Here is a 16,889-nt window from a genome sequence, read left to right as displayed (position 1 = left end):
CAAGTTCATATACCCAATTTACCGCCATGCTCAAACACAAAATAGTCGCAAATACTATTAAAAATCTGCTCTTCCCAGCAGAGTGGCGCACTTTGTCGCGGTTGACACTCCCGGTGTCACACCACCACAAGTTAGACACCCGTCTGGGAACAGCCTTCAACACTCCAATCTTGTTTATCTTTTTTAAGTTATTATTTTGCACGCTGCTCCAAAAAACGAGTGCCCCAAAATTCATAAATAAATTATTCAAAAGGTTTTTAGAAAAGGAAGAGATCAGATTAATAGTATTTAAAATGAAAAGAACGTAATTACTCGAAATGTGAAAAACTTTAATGAGACCATTTGCGCATGAGCATGGTAAGGAATTTAAGTTACGACCAAATATCAAAAAAATTACAATTATATCTAAAACCATTAGCCCTATAAAGTTATAGAGGCTTTTAATATAGCCACGTTTTAATATATACCAATAAATAATAAATACTGCAATAAACGCATAAATAAATTCAGACATTGATACAAAAACCGTTCTAAATATATATATATATATATATATATATATATATATATATATATATATATATAATAAATAACAATACTATTCAAGTAAAAGTTAGTAAAAATTAATGTCTCTCTAAAACATCTTGATTACACCCGGGTGAATTTATTTTACGGCGCTTCATGGCATGCTTGATGGAAGGTTCGGTAAAAATGAGTACGAGGACGCAACATACACTCGACGTGGGAAATTAGGGTCTTTTGGCAAAAAACATTTTTAAATTGTTCACTGTTATGGTGGGCAAAGTTTATATCAACGCCCCGGGGTTACAGGGGCAAAAGTTCGGAGCCGGAATCACTTACTTGGATTAAACGTTGTACGTCGCATCCCACCCCGGACCTCCTGGCCCGGAGTTTAGCCGGCTGTACTTTAGCACACATGCTAAATGCTTCATTAACGAAAAAGGTAGCGTAGACTTTTCATCCTCTTGGCAGCACCCGCCACAATCTAAGTATTTGCCGAAGTTCAATATACGTCAGCTGATTTATGTTACAAAATATTCACGAGTCCCCGCCGGCCCAATACCACGAGCCATCACCCGCGCTCGTCACGCCCGAAGCGCATACACGTCCACCACGGCGATCAGCTGACGACTCCCTCATACAGCTCATTCCGTCCCTCTTGACGTATTTTCCCCCACCACCTTATTGCCTTGGAACAGTCCATTTCAATCTTCACGGGGGGGAGCGTCGTACACCGTATTATGATTCAAAGTCCAAAACGATATAATTAAATATCAAGAAACTAAACCATTTAAAAAAACATAATATAAAAACATATTTAAAAATAAGATTAACAAAACTTATAAAAGACCAATACTTATAAAAAAAGAAAAAGGGCAAATACTAAAACTAAAATTACGTCACAGCCATAATTCAACATTAATTAAAATAAATATAAAATCAAGTGGCCATGCCACCTATGGCCACAACACGTAAATAAACATACACGCATACATACGCATCTACACAACACATTCAGACAGTTGAATCTAACACTACATATGCACACACACACACATATGTTCACATCATATGCATGTACACGTAAATAAACATACACACATGCATACGCATATACACAACACATTCAGACAGTTGAATCTAACACTACATATGCACACACATATATTCACATAATTTGCACGTACACGTAAATAAACATACACACATGCATACGCATGTACACAACACATTCAGACAGTTGATTCTAATAGAAACTGCGTCGTATTTTGACTTTTGAGCTGTGTTTTTTCCTGTATAATTAGCAGAATTGACAAACACTTGGGATAAATCAGAGTTGTTTTGCATTAGTTTTGATAAGTTTTTTTTATTAATTTTTTTTAATGTATGCCAAGATTATTTTTGTGCATTCATGTTGACGGTAACGAAAAAAAACTATACATTTACGAATGTCCCTGGGTAATTTGTACTTCAAAAGGCTGGTTTCCCAAGCTATTTTGGTTCTTTAATTTCGCAGTTTTTAGCCCCGGTCATTGTGATTTAATCCATGATACCACTTTCATATTTGATTGTTTATTGTTTTTTATCAATCCGATATTTGAAAAAAAAATTAATGGTCGTAAAGAATTTAAAGTCCGATTTGTATTTAATCTCTACAGGAACTTGAAGCTCGTTTTCAAGTGGTGTAGGCTACGGGTTTTTTTTAAATTAATTGTTGGTGTGTAGCTTTTGCCAAAACTCTATCATTGTGGCAATCGGGTGTGTATTTATTTGTATTAAAACAGTAATATTTAATATAATACTAATTGTTATTTAAGATAATTTAGACGTAAGTTACATTTAAAACAGATCAAATTTATCTGTATTTGAAAGCCCGTGACAAACGCCCCCCCCCCCCCCCCTTTGCCGCACGACCAAAAAATATATATTTTTTACATATTATACGAACGTATGTGTACAGTTGGTCGACGAAACATTTGTGTGCGCGTCGCGCAAAAAAGGCTAAGGTCGTCTCTCTCACCATGGCGGCGCCGAAGTACTGGAAGTAGGTGGCGAAGCCCTCGTTGAGCCAGATGTAGGTCCACCACCGGGGTCCCACCAGGTCGCCGAACCACTGGTGGCCGAACTCGTGAGCCACGACCGTCGCTGTCTGCTGTTTGTCCGACGTGCTGGACTCGCCTTCTTCGAAGAGAAGCAACCTTTCCCTGCAAAGCACGCGGCGATCACAACACCGTCCTTGCTGTCATGGCCGTCTCTGGAAAACCTAAACAGCAGTAGGCCTGATCAAAATTGGCAATTCGTTTTTTTTTCATCAACCATTTACCTCATTATTAGGGACCGGAAAAATTCGCGGATTCAATGACCTCTAGGATTCCCTCCATTATCCTCTGCATTTCTCAAGTCAACACCCGTGTTCATTGGTTACTAAATTGTGAGTCGTCTCCACTGGGCAGCTTGTGATTCGACGCGCTTCTTTGGTCGATAGTCTCTCACTGGCCCAGAGAGCTCCAGTTGAAATGCGAGCCAATAGCAGAACCAGCAGAATTGTACACGTGTTTGAATTTCAGCCTATCACGGAAATGAATCCGCGAATTTTTCCGGTCTCTACTCATTATAGTTACCCCATTGCTGGCGTGCACGTCAGTTGCAGTACATAAAAGTGAATACTTTGACACTGTGAAATATAACTTCACTAATTCGCAGCAAAGTAAGTTTCGATCTTCTCGGTTGTAACACTTTCGTTGAACAGACAGTGGGACATCCTTTCTTCCCGTCATCACTCGCTGCAGCTGTCAAACTAAGATTGGCGTGGAAGACACGCCCCCCCCCCTCCCCCTCAATATTTTCATGTATACATCCAGTAGTCTTATTTATACTACTTTCATGTTTATAAAATACATGTAATATGGCATATAGTAATAGATCGGGTGTCAAATAAAAAAATTACATACAAAGCCTAGTTTGAAAATAAACAGACATTTTATACTTAACTCGACGGAGGTAATAGGACTTCAATAAATAAATTTATTTTATGATCCCCCAAAATTTATGTGCCAGTGACGCCCATGCTTGCTGTACTTGGGGCGAGGTGAGGCGACGCGACGCTAGCATGGAGTCAGGAATCGTCAGGAGACGTGACTTAAGTCACTTTTCAACCTCGCCTTTGCCATGTAGCTCACCCCTAAATAAAACATTGCGGGAATGGTGCTTGACCAACTGATGGTAAGTTGAATCACCGACAATTGAAAACAGCCAATGTCATCGAAATAAAAGATCGTTAAAAACATTGTTCTACAGTGCAAACACTACACTTAAGCCAATGGTTTGGTCGTCTAACCAACAACAATTAGCTGTAGAAAAAAAAATTGCTTCACCCGGCAGATATTTAATCATGCAGACGTAGTTAGGAAATGTGGAAGTGAGGGCGTGAGTGTTGGTGATCTTTGCTGTGTTAATGGTGCGATTCAAAAAGAGAACGACTAGCATCTGGTTAGAAGAAGAAAAAAAACATTAGTTTGCTGTAATGAAGTTTAAAGCTAATTCTTGCTCATGAATTTTTAACATCTTTGTTTTAGCTACACACTTCATGATGGTAGGTTTTCTTGTCACGTTTTTATTAACTCCCTTTCTTGTCTGTCGGTTCGTTTGTTTGTTTTTAAATTTTGCAATCGATTTCAAACTAACTTCCCGATGAACTAGAGACTTTAAACATTGAACATAGGTCAGAAATGGATGAATTCACACACAAGACCAAAAAGCAGAAAATACCTATTTGAATAAAAAAAATTGATCTAACATACCGCATTTTTAAAACGGAAAAAATAAGTATAAAATAATTTCTCCTAGTCCCATTATGATTCCTAATCCCATAAAAAATGTCCTAAAAATTAGTGATTGTGAATTCTTAATACCTATGAAAATACTTCTAAGATATAAAAAAACGTGGGATGCATGAAATAGGTAAGGAGTGTAGGGAGTACCTGTCGAGAAAACTCACACAATTGTTCACATCATTTGCAGTGCAATTAAACTGTTAGAAAATCGTTAGTGACTTAGGTCAATTATTCATACATCAGTTATTTATTGTTATTGACGACGAGACGTGTGTTCTGATTGGCTTATTGCCTCCCGGCATCACAATAAATGTTGAGCATATTGCTGGGATTTTGATGAAACTTAGATTGTCCAATTCGAAATGAACTTAGACGCATGCTGACAAGTCTAGTCTGCTCGCTTTAGGACAACGATCGCCCTCGCCTCAGCATTTAGAACCAAAGCACTACTCAGAAGTTTCACGTGGAAAAGGTTTTGACCATACGCCATGCAGGCCCGAATCGCATCGAGCGAATTCAACTTATTCCTTCAACTGAGGAACACCTTGCATGGCAAAACTTCCGCGACACCGATCAGATGAAAACTCAGCTTGAAATTTGTGTTCGACAACAGGCGGTTAACGTACATGACTTTGGCAAACGACAGTTTATATCGAGGCTTGGAAAATTATGGAAACATTATCGTAAAATAAAGCAAGTAGCAGTTATTTGTAATAGGCCTATACATTTTATCAATGGAAAGTTTCCTGAATGAGTAAGTGCCATTGTAGCTTTACTTTTTGAAACTCCCTTTTATTTGGCGTTTAGTATTTAATTTATTACCGAAAACTACTACACTGTCGTCTTCATAGAATTAAATTTTCTGACTTTTACAAAAGATTCCTTGGAAAACCAGTTACCAAGAAATAGTTTGTAATACTACAAGAAACTACAACACTATGGTGACGTTTGCTTGTATTAAATACGTTTTTTTGCGCTATAACTGAGAATTTCTTACGAAAATTGGCGCATAATTTTATATTTTACGTTATGTTTCGATCAAGTATAATTTTTAAAACCATAGAAAAAAATAATGAAAATTAATCATTGTACATTATTTTGTTTTATTATGCGTTAGTAATATGTGCAGTTAATACTACTTAGGTAAGAATCCAAACGCAGAATTACCTCAAAAAATATTTTGAAGTGATAAGTTGTTTTAATGTAAATATACGAATTTAAAAATATCTTTAGTTTTACATGAAAATTTCTGTTTCAATTACAAAAATGTACAGTGTATGTTATGGACAGTGAAAAATTCTAAATATGAGTTATCTACCTTAACAAAAACAAAAAAATTAATTATTGAACGATATCAAATTGTTATGGCAAAAAAACTGTTGAAATATGTCCTTCTTAAGAATTTCAAAAAACAATGTGCAGAGTTGAAACCCGCTCCTCACCTGAAAGTCACTATGCCGTAGTTCTCCATGGCTCCGGCCGAGAAGTCCGGCACGGACACCTCGTCCATCTTGGGCAGGAAGTACGGGACCTGCGTGAAGTTCTCCATGGCCCGGATCACCTCGGGGCCAAACTCCGCGGAGAACCTTCCCTGAGACTCGAGGCCCGGCTGCAGCCACACGGAGGCGAAGCCGTCCGCGGAGGTCGTGTTATCGAAGGCCGACACCACGAAGGCCACCAGGTACGTGGACATGGGCATGGGGGTCTGCTCGAAGTGGTACCACGTGCGGCCGGACTCCTTTCTGTGGACAGAGGTTCCTAGTGAGCAAAGACCATTAGGCACGTGGACATGGGCCAGGAGGTCTGCTCTAAGCGGTACCACATGTGACTGGACTCTTTTCTGCCGACAGAGTTTTCTCGTGAGCAAAAAACAAGCATGGGCACATAAAAATTGGCACGGTAGTTTGATTGAAGTGGGAAAAAGTACGGCCGAGCTCTTTTCTTCCGAAGAGGTTCCTCTTGATCAAAGTCCATTAGGCATGTGGACATCATTGGCATGTGAGTCCGCTCTAAGTGGTACGACATGTGGCCGGACTATTTTCTGCTGACAGAGGTTCCTCTTGAGCAAAGGCCACTAGGCATGTGGACATTGGTATGGGAGTCATCTCGATATGGTACGTGTTGCCAAATTATTTTCTTCCGAATTCTTCTTTCTTCCAAATTATCTTCTTCTTGAGCAAAGGCCACTAGGCACTTTTACATTGGCATGGGGGTCTGTTCGAAGCAGTATCACGTTCGGCCGGACTGTTGTAAACTCGGAAAGAAAGAAAAATCAACAACTAACCTGGAAGACACAGTGATGCACAGACGTACACAATGACATGGACGAGAATGGAAAAAGGAAAAAGGAAAATTAAAATTGCATTAGCATGTAAATAAAAGTGCTGGTCAATGCATATTCCCAGTCATGATTTCATATTAGAAAAACTTTAAAATATTTTATTGCCAAGTATAAGCTTGCAATTCCACTGGAGTTTGAAAGAGAGATCATTTATATAACTGACCCGAAGATAATTTATCAGGAAAGAATATTAACATTACTTAAGTAAAATTGGCGAAACCATAATTGAAATGTAAGTTTCCGGCTGATTTTTTTTGAAAGTGTTCATTTATTCAATAAATTTCCCGGGAGGGTCTTCGTAATATATATATATAATACTGGTACCCGCAAAATTGAGGACCGCCTGTGCCCAACCATGAAACTGAAAACGTGATCTGGACAACACAAATGGAGACAGATCGGACTAATACAGTTGGGGCGCCCAAAATGAGTTCTTGCCCCGGGTGGAAACCAGTCTAGTTACGTCCCCGTGCCACGTTATCCGAAAATCTAGATCAGAACTAAAATTCGAAATATCATGGCATGTGCCTGCATGCACGGGGTGTGGCGTAAGGGGTAAAAAAGGTGTCACGTCTTAACTTGTTACATTCTAGACTTGTACCAATGTTTATTATTAGCTTGGACCTGCAATGCCAAGGATGCTGGAAGAACCTCGATGACGTCTGCTGGGATCCATTTCTAGTCGACGTTGTAACAAACTCTATTCCATATTGAGGGTAGTGCATTTAGGTTCCAGCTTTACTCAACTCTTTAAATCAACCTGTGTTATCTATTCTCGGCGCGAGATAAATGGTGGCCCATGTTTAACTTGCAATGGTAGATTATCTTTGAAAGATTTGTGCAATGGGAGTGCATGACTTGATGTAAGCTTTTGGACATACGCCATTGCTAAAGCAAATGTATGTCTGTAGAAGAAAACTACAAAAAACACACACTATTGTGTTTGTTTCGTATTTTCGTTTTGCTGTGTTTTTGTCTCGTTTCAACTGTTGTACTGAATTTTTTTGTTCAATATTTTTGTGCTGTCAGCATTTGTGGGTTTTTTTCGTTCTGTTAGTCAATTTTCTTTGTTTTTCTTTTTTATTTGTGACCATATTCCTGTTAGTGTTAATTAGTGTTTTTGTCTTTTGTGTTTTTGTAGTTTTCTTCTACAGACATACATGTGCTTCAGCAATGGCGTATGTCCAAAAGCTTACATCAAGTCTTGCAATGGTAGACTTGTACCGATGGACCTGCAGTGCCCGGGATGCTGACGGCACACTCACTCGGGCTGTAATCTGGCCACGGGAGTGTTGGAGATGGCGCGCAGGCCCGGCGGGGCGGCGATGCTGACACGGAACGTGGCCTTCAGCGCCGGCTCGTCGAAGCAGGGGAACGCCCTCCTGGCGGCCGTCGGCTCGAAGTGGGTGGTCGCCAGCCACCTGCGGTCCAGCACAGAGACCACCAGTCACACAACCTCTCACAGCTCTACCAGCTTCAGCTACCGTCTCAGGGAGCGGTCTCGTGAATTATGTTCATAACCGTGAGGTATTGGCCTTGCCATGTAGTTACATGTTGCTCCTGCTGATCATTTTATGTATGTGGAAATCTACTCTAATTAGTAGGGGCAGGAAATTTTCGCGAAAAAATCTGAACGCCTACTAGATTGCGACAAGGTATACCCACACCAGCGGTTTCTTCCTTGTGATTGGCGGCCGTCTGCGAGAGAAGTCGTTGCCTTGTTTGCACGGGCCACTAAGGACGAGTTGTTTGCTTCCACACTGAATTAGTGTGATTGGTTGTTGTAACAATCGACATGCACCTCAAAGTAACTCACCCAATCACGAAACACAGACGATGCTACAGTGTTTTAACTTCCAGCTACTCTCGGGATCTTTTCACGAAATTTTCATGGCCCTACTAATTAGCTATTTCGCCCATATTTTACTAGTACCTCATGGCGTTTTCAGTTTAACAAACGTTCGAAATTTCAGAAAGCATAAATCGTCCGATCTGTTTGGTGCGCCACATCGTCACTTGGAACTGTGGATGACCTGATGAGCGATGGTACTTTTTAAGAGAAAATGTTTAACCAGAACATTAAAATGTTGATTACATGTGATTCTAAACATCACAACTGCTATTTTTTATGTCACAATCGTGAAATATATTGTGTAAGTACCATGAATAGCTGGCGTCACATCGTCAGACGCACAGACGCACCGAAACCAAAAGTAAAAATAATATTTAAAAAAATTTCATTGAATAATGCCTGTTTTTTAAAAAAAAAAAGTACAGACAAAGTTCAAAATTTCAATGAAACAATGGATAACAATAAAGTAAAAAGGGGTCACGGCAATTTCTTTATGAGCGGGACACTAGTCAAATGAAAACTATATTAATAACAAGAGTCAAAATAAATACATTACAAAAGTACCGTAAAAAAATCACTGTAAATTTCAGAAATGTCAAATAAAATAATAATCAAATAGCTTTCATAACATCAGTGCTTATTTTTCGACACAAGACAAATAATGTTTGCCTACGTACTCCAATTTTTTTTTATGTAAGGTGTAGCCAGGTTATTTGTTTACTTAACTAGTGAGATATTCTCGTTGGGTACACATCACTGGCCTCGAAAGATAATAAACCAGAGTTACTCATGCATGTAGTTTTTTTTTTTTTTACAATAGCGTACACATTTTTTACATTTTAGACTGTTACATCTAGGATTATAACACAAATATAAAATACAGTTAGAAAACAACCTGCTATGTGTGTCTTTGCATTACGCATGCAAATGATTACACATTAATCTATTCAAAATGTCAAAATTTTATTTGAGGCAATAGCACTCAGTAAAAAATAACTTTTTTCATTAAATATGTTTTGATGCATATTTTCCAGTAATATTAGTGTTTATTTATAAATATTAAATTTTAATTCGCAATTTGTGTTATGTCTTGTTATATAGCTAGAAATCAAAATTTTAAAAATGAAATAGAACATCAAGATAAGTAGAACGCATCATTTAATTGAAAAACCTTAAATGCATTCAAAGTAAAATTTTTAAACAACCTGAATCAAGAATTATGAATTTAAAAAAAAAACTTGATTTTAATCAGTTGTATTTTTAAGTAGATAGGCATAATAAAACGAAACTAAATCCAATTCTTGACTATTCGGTTTTATTTTTTATAGGTTAAATTTTTTTTTAATAAAACATCGATGAAAAATTAAATTATGATTACATTTTCCTAAGAAATACTCAGTATTATCTTTGAATATATATATATACTGTATAGAAGTCGCCAGCCCAGGTTAAAATTTCTAATACGGTTTGAGGTAGTTGGTTAATTCACCGCCGCAATCGCCACCATCTCTAGGGCATCGACTTGTGGTGGTCCCTAGCGGACAAGTGTCGAACTCTTCCAACACCCCTTCCCCTTCCCGTTGAAGGACCTTGAGCTGCAGTGAATGATTGGTGGGTGGTGCGGGGAATGACAGCGGGCGACAGTGCTGCGCTCTAACGTGCAAATAACAACTAAGACGATACAGGGCGTTACGGCAGCGCACTGCAGCGGTAAAGTTCCCAAGCTGCTGATCATACGCTTCTGAAAAACGTAGAGTAGATCCTATCCACTCGCGACTTCTATACAGTATATATATTCAAAGGTATTATCTCGAAAAATGCATTTCATATACGCAACAAAAAAAACCAAAGCCGAGTGTTGTATTAATTTACAATATATTTTATGAAATATTACCAACTATTTCTTGTCAACTGGTTTCCAAAGGAATATTTCGTAAAAGTACAGTAGTTACAAGTGTAGCCAAGGGTTGAGCTAGTCCCTGGCGTACTCACGCGGTGTTGTTGTCCTGGTCCAGGTACGAGCTGCGGTAGAACCCCCGCATGGAGTCGCGGTGGTGGCCGGTGTAGTTCATCCTCAGCGTGTACTCCCCGCCGACCTTCAACGGGCTGTCCAAGGTCACCGTGTAGAAGCTCCTGTCCTCGTCCCGCGACCGGGTCGTGACCTCGACCTCCTCCCCCTGCCCCTCCGCGCCGGAGGTCGTCACCGACACCGAGTCCCCCTCCACCTCGAGGTCCTCCGCGTGCAAGGTCACATTGGGGGTGGCCGCCAGGACGCGCAGGGCGACCGCCACGGAGCCGTGGAACTGGAAGTCGCCCGCGAGGTTGGGGCGCAGCCTCAGGTCGTAGTGCAGCGGTAGCAGGTCCGAGGGCAGGCGGTAGCTGGGGTCGTCGGCCGAGGCGGCCAGCAGCGCGGGGTCGGCGGGGAGCGCCCACTTCCTGGGCGTGGCCGCGGTGCAGGCGACCGCTGCGGCCAGCAACACCGCCGCCGAGGGCAACATCCTGCAACAGAGCGGTAGCTCAACGGAACGGCATACTGGAGGCTGGCAGTAGAGGAAAACAAGCCATCTCTAGGACTCTCCGCCATATTTTATTGAATAAAATTAAAATATCTGCATCGATCAAGTATCGATTCGAGGACAAGTACTGATCTAATCCATTAGTACATTGATTGAAATTTTTTTTAATGAATTTTGGAATTTTTCCTGAATTTGTAGCTAATCTATTACGATTTTCCAATATGGCGTTCAAAATTTCAAGATGGCGGGCATCATAGTAATAAAAAAAATGATTGCTGCACTGTAGCGTGGATCTAACATGGCGGCAGTGCACTCTAGTAGATGAAAACAAAATCTCGGCCTCTAGTAGACGAAAACAAGATGGAGGACATGACGTCATACTATCTGGCGATATACAGGGTGTCCACAAAAGATCTTTGCAACTTCAAACCTAAATAAAAAAATTATGTGACAAGGTATCTGGATGGGGTTTGTGGCATTGTGATCAGAATCTCTCAAAGTTTTTATGTGAATTTTTTTTCTGTTTGTTGCAGTTGTGAATGTTAACTGACATCCATACATCTCAAGACACCCCAAGAGAAAGCGCAATGTGTATCCTGGTTCATCGAAACAAAATCAGATACGCAGGTGCAACGGAACTTTAGGACCAAATATGCGAGAGAACCACCTTCACGACCCACAATTCGTGAGTGGAACAAAAAATTTATGGTGACAGGGAATGTTCTGCAGCAAAAAGGCAATGGTCGGCCAAGCACATGTGCGGGAGACATTGAACGTGTTCGTGAGGCCTTTTTCCGGAGCCCCGGTAAGTCGATTCGTACCGCCGCGAGACAATTGGAGTTACCTCGTTCCACTGTTCACCAAGTTCTTCACAAAAACCTGAGACTGTACGCTTACAAAGTGCAGTTGTTAGAAGCTCTTCAGCCATCGGAAGGACCACGCCGAAAGGCTTTCGCTACAGATATGCTGGCTCGAATGGACGTGGAGGAAGATTTTCTTGAACACATTCTGTTCACTGACGAGGCAACGTTTCATGTGTCAGGTCTACTAAACAGGCACAATGTGAGGATATGGGGATCTGAGAACCCACATGCCTCCAGAGCACTTGTGCGCGATAGCCTAAAAGTTAACGTGTGGTGCGGGCTAATGAGCACTCGAATAATTGGGCCATTCTTCTTTGCCGAAAAAAACAATCACAGCCAATGTCTATCTCGATATGCGTACTGAATTTGCTGTCCCACAGTTGGATGGAATTCAACGGTATGTCATCCTTCAGCAGGATGGCGCACCACCTCACTGGGGAATGGCAGTTCGTGCCTATCTCAATGAACAATTTCCTGACAGGTGGATCGGAAGAGATGGTCCGATACCGTGGCCACCTCGTTCGCCTGACATAACCCCACTTGATTGCTTTCTTTGGGGTTATGTTAAGGATCGTGTGTACCATTCAAATGTTCCCAACATCGATGAGCTGAAGAGGAGTATCGTGCAAGCTGTAGCCTCCATTGATGCAGGACTTCTTGAGCGAACATGGAAGGAAATCGTTTATAGGCTTGATGTGCTGCGCGCAACTAATGGCGCACATATTGAGATTTACTGACTGAACAACTAGACTAAATTCACATAAAAACTTGGAGAGATTCTGATCACAATGCCACAAACCCCATCCAGACACCTTGTCACATTATATTTTTATTCAGGTTTTAATTTGTAAAGGTTTTTTGTGGACACTGTATATACCGTGGAATAAGTGGTGGAAGGTCAATCTACTGGTGGATTATGTGGAGAAAGGATCTGTCGCCATTTTTTATTTTTGTCCTCGCCGGGTTCCAACCGAAAACTTCATGACATAAGTGCATTTCTAAATGATAAATCATTAATTTTTTATCAACCAAATTTTTTATATATTTTTTAATCCGAATTTCTAGCACATATATTAGTGATTTCCAAGATGTCGGCTGTAACGCAAATTGCAACGGTGACGTCATAATTTAAAATGGGTGCCATGTCATCCTAATTTTCAATGTCATAACCTCGGAGGCTTATGGAGGCTGTAGATATGGATTCTTAAGCCTCATTATGGACTTTTCAAGCCTTTGGCATTTTCGAGGACTAAAATGGACAAATTTTCACTCAAAACGGGAATTTTTCTCTTGAAGCAGAGAAAATTGTTATTTTTCAAAATTATTTGAGATTTTTTGACGAAATTCTTTTCCAAAAAACTGGAAATTTTGGCGGTATTTGGCGGTTTATGGGCAAATTTATAACCATTTTGGACAAATTTTGGCAATTTTTTAAGGTCAAGGTCATGGTCAAGGTCAAAGGACAAGGTCATCCAAGATGGCCACCTTGACGTCACAATCCAAGATGGTGGACCGGCACCAGGCACTACAACCTGAACCCTGTGCTCGGACATAAATTTGTGCACTGCTGGTATAGGTATTATTACAGTTTAATTTAGACTATTTACAAAAAACCATAAATAAAATTGAAGGTAAACTAACCTCGCTTTTCTTACAAATGTTCAATACGTGCAAAATTAGTTATACGGCACACATCCAACCTACAGTCTATGCCTTCCCCCACTTTGGTTAACGCGTCCGGAGTAATGGAAGCAACGACCTCTTCAAATCTGTGTAACAACTACGGCAATATTTAGGTAGCGGCGACACTTAGTCACGATATTTTCATAAAGCCCCCCCCCCCTTCACCACAAAAAAAAATATCGCATGGTGTTATGTCATGTGGACGTGGAGGCCAGCAAAAAAGAGCTCTGTCATTACGACCAATCCAACGGTCAGAGACAACAACGTTCAACCACTCTCGTACAAAGAGATTACAATTGGGAAGGGCTCCATCCTGTCACCAAATAGAGTTTACATGTTCGCCCTCTACTAATTGGGGAATAGAGACATTCTTTCGCGCTGCAAGCGAGGGAGAGAAAAAAAAGGGCAAAGAAGTACTCGCGCATGCTATTATCTAAAAATGTTTGAGTTACTCTTTAATTGTGACCTCGAACCGACGCAAAACAATGCTCACAGCTGATACTATTGGTTTTGATGACTGTGACGTTCTTTTGGGAACATACTGTACGTTCTTTTGGGGACATACTGGACGTTCTTTTGGGGACATACTGGACGTTCGTTTGGGGACATACTGGACGTTCTTTTGGGGACATACTGGACGTTATTTTGGGGACATACTAAACGTTCTTTTGGGAACATACTGGACGTTCTTTTGGGGACATACTGGACGTTCTTTTGGGGACATACTGGACGTTCGTTTGGGGACATACTGGACGTTCTTTTGGGGACATACTGGACGTTATTTTGGGGACATACTAAACGTTCTTTTGGGAACATACTGGACGTTCTTTTGGGGACATACTGGACGTTCTTTTGGGGACATACTGGACGTTCTTTTGGGGACATACATTACGTTCGATCGGCGGTAGCAAGTCTGGACGGCGCTATCGACCGCCTCGCGGGTGTACACAAGCCGTTATCAGATGCCTGGACTGATAGCGGGAAGGACGATAACCCGTTGGTCGCCATTTCCCTAGAGCCTGCGCTTCCCACGTGATACGTGATGCAGACAGACTCTTACCTTCTAAGCGTGTCTCCAACGTTGGCTTTCAGTTTTACCAGCAGAACTGCCGAAATGTGCTAATGTTTTCAATGTCATGTGTGCTTCTTTGCATACTATTCTGAAGTACTCGACGTTGCCCGGGCTAAACACATCATAGTATAAGGAACGTCATTAACGGGCTTCAAGTTGGCAGGACATACACTTGAAAAATGGGAAATTTTGATATTAAGTCAAAATAGATTGCACAATCTCGGTGCATCAAGGCTACAGATCAGCAAAACTGCGACGCTAATCTTCAGCTTCATTTTGTGTGAAGGCAGGTAACAACTAGGCAAGACGTGACGGACGCACCGAACGATAGCGCGTTACAAATTCAAGGCAACGTCATATATTGACGAAGTTCTAAACTAAATTCTTATTAGCACCTTTAAGTTCGCTAGCTGCCGCGAGCTTCACAAAGCTGATGGGTTTCGCAAAGGAGAAGGATAGGAAGCTGCCAGACCTTACTATATGACCGTGTGGCGGACATAGAGAAATTACACAAATTCACTGTTTCTATTTCCATGACATACCTCCGATGATTTTCTATTATAAAAATGAATTTACCCCTGTTTCACCCCCTTAGGGATGGAATTTCGTAACCACCTATATGTAGTCTATGTCACTATCCAGCCCGTAAACTATCTATATGCAAAAAAACATGTCGATCCATTGCTCTCTTGCTTCTTGAAAAAAGGACAAACATACAAACACATTTTCGCATTTATAATATTAGTAGGGGTGGTACTTCAAAAGACACACAAACTACACTTCTAAAACTAACAGTGAATTTACGGAATTTTCAAGCAAGAATATAACTTAAATAAACGAAGAGTTCTTCACTTTAAACTGAATCTTCGTAGAAATTAAGCCGTATTTTGACTTCCTCGTATATTTCGTTCTAAACAAAGGCAAACAAACACACACGTGGACAATATAAAAGTGTTTTTTGCTGTAGACGTACCCAGTTTTCAATTATTTTGCTAATATATGAAGAAATTTCTTTTGGATTCAAGTCGAAAGGAAGTGAACTCAACGTCCATAAATCTACAAAGAGAACCGTAAATTTACAAAGATCCTTGGAAAAAAAGTAACTAGCGTTCTTCGTTAATTAAAGTTGAAAATTTTTAACATTGTAAATCATCATTATTTTATACTCTACTGTTATTTATTATGATATTTTTAAAAACAATCAAAAATTTTAATCGATTTCTGATAGCCAACATGTAAAAGCCCTAATAATAAATGAAGTACAGTTTAAAGATATCTGCATCCATTGGAACATTATTTCTGTTCTAGAATTATGTTTACAATTCCTTTTTTTTTTATTGGTGCGAAGTTTAAATTGAATACAATTCAATAAAAAGCCAAAAAAAATATTTATTTCGAAGTGACTTTATAAAGTTATAAGCCAGAAATTTTAAATTTAAGAAAAATATGTATTTTGATGTGAAAACATCTTAGCTATGGTATACGGCATTTTGTAAGAGTAATTTCGTAAATGGAACGGAAGTCGAAAGAACGGGAATGTGTAACCACTGTGCTGCCAAAGAGTGGATGTCTCAGGAATCTCGAAAAAATAACGAATCCTCGAGATTCATTGGTATATGTTGCTTTTGTAAACATCGCACAATTTACAACGCTCATAGATATTAGACATATTTTTTTTATAATAGTACAACTATTCTGTAATACTTTATGCTATAATTTATAGTCATAGATAAATAACGAAAGCTTAAAAAAAAGCATTACAATTTTGAAAATTACTAGTTAACATGGAAATGTATAAATATCGCAGCGTTGATCATACTGTAGAGACACACAAATTGTTAGCCCACATATATTAGACATCATGAAAATGAAAAGAATTTCGTTATGAAATTTTTAAAGTTGTTTTTGTAGGAACTACCTATAGACAGATTTTAGTCGTTTGAACAAAAACAAATATACAAACATGTACTTCGTAATATAATATGTGTTTTAAAATATTTAAGGTTAATATTTTATTTTAAAGAATTCTACGTTAATTTTCGTGTCCGAGTTATAAATGTATTTGCAACACAAGGGTTTTTTTTTTTTTCGCTTTTATCAGAGCTGTTTCATTGCATAGTTTAATATTTCGGTCTGCAAATGGAATGATTCGATAGTGAACGTAGCTGCTCCGGCAGCGTATTCTAGCGGCGGATGCTGAAACAACG

General features: G+C 39.7%; 1 protein-coding gene across 1 annotated transcript in view; it reads right to left on the bottom strand.

The window, feature by feature from the left end:
* LOC134535043 (uncharacterized) overlaps positions 1 to 16,889 on the bottom strand; it is a 63,064-nt gene that overhangs the window by 44,077 nt on the left and 2,098 nt on the right. Inside the window, exons 2-5 of the mRNA XM_063373879.1 lie at positions 10,541 to 11,047; positions 7,962 to 8,117; positions 5,798 to 6,097; positions 2,543 to 2,726 (exon numbers count right to left, since the gene is read on the bottom strand). Of these exons, the coding sequence (XP_063229949.1) occupies positions 2,543 to 2,726; positions 5,798 to 6,097; positions 7,962 to 8,117; positions 10,541 to 11,046 (1,146 nt within the window). The 5' untranslated portion in view covers position 11,047. The remainder of the gene's footprint in view (positions 1 to 2,542; positions 2,727 to 5,797; positions 6,098 to 7,961; positions 8,118 to 10,540; positions 11,048 to 16,889) is intronic.

The sequence above is a fragment of the Bacillus rossius genome, chromosome 8, assembly GCF_032445375.1.
Source record: "Bacillus rossius redtenbacheri isolate Brsri chromosome 8, Brsri_v3, whole genome shotgun sequence".
Taxonomy (NCBI): Eukaryota; Metazoa; Arthropoda; class Insecta; order Phasmatodea; family Bacillidae; genus Bacillus; species Bacillus rossius.
Note: the sequence above shows the minus strand (reverse complement) of the source record. Positions and strands in the feature narration are given on the sequence as shown.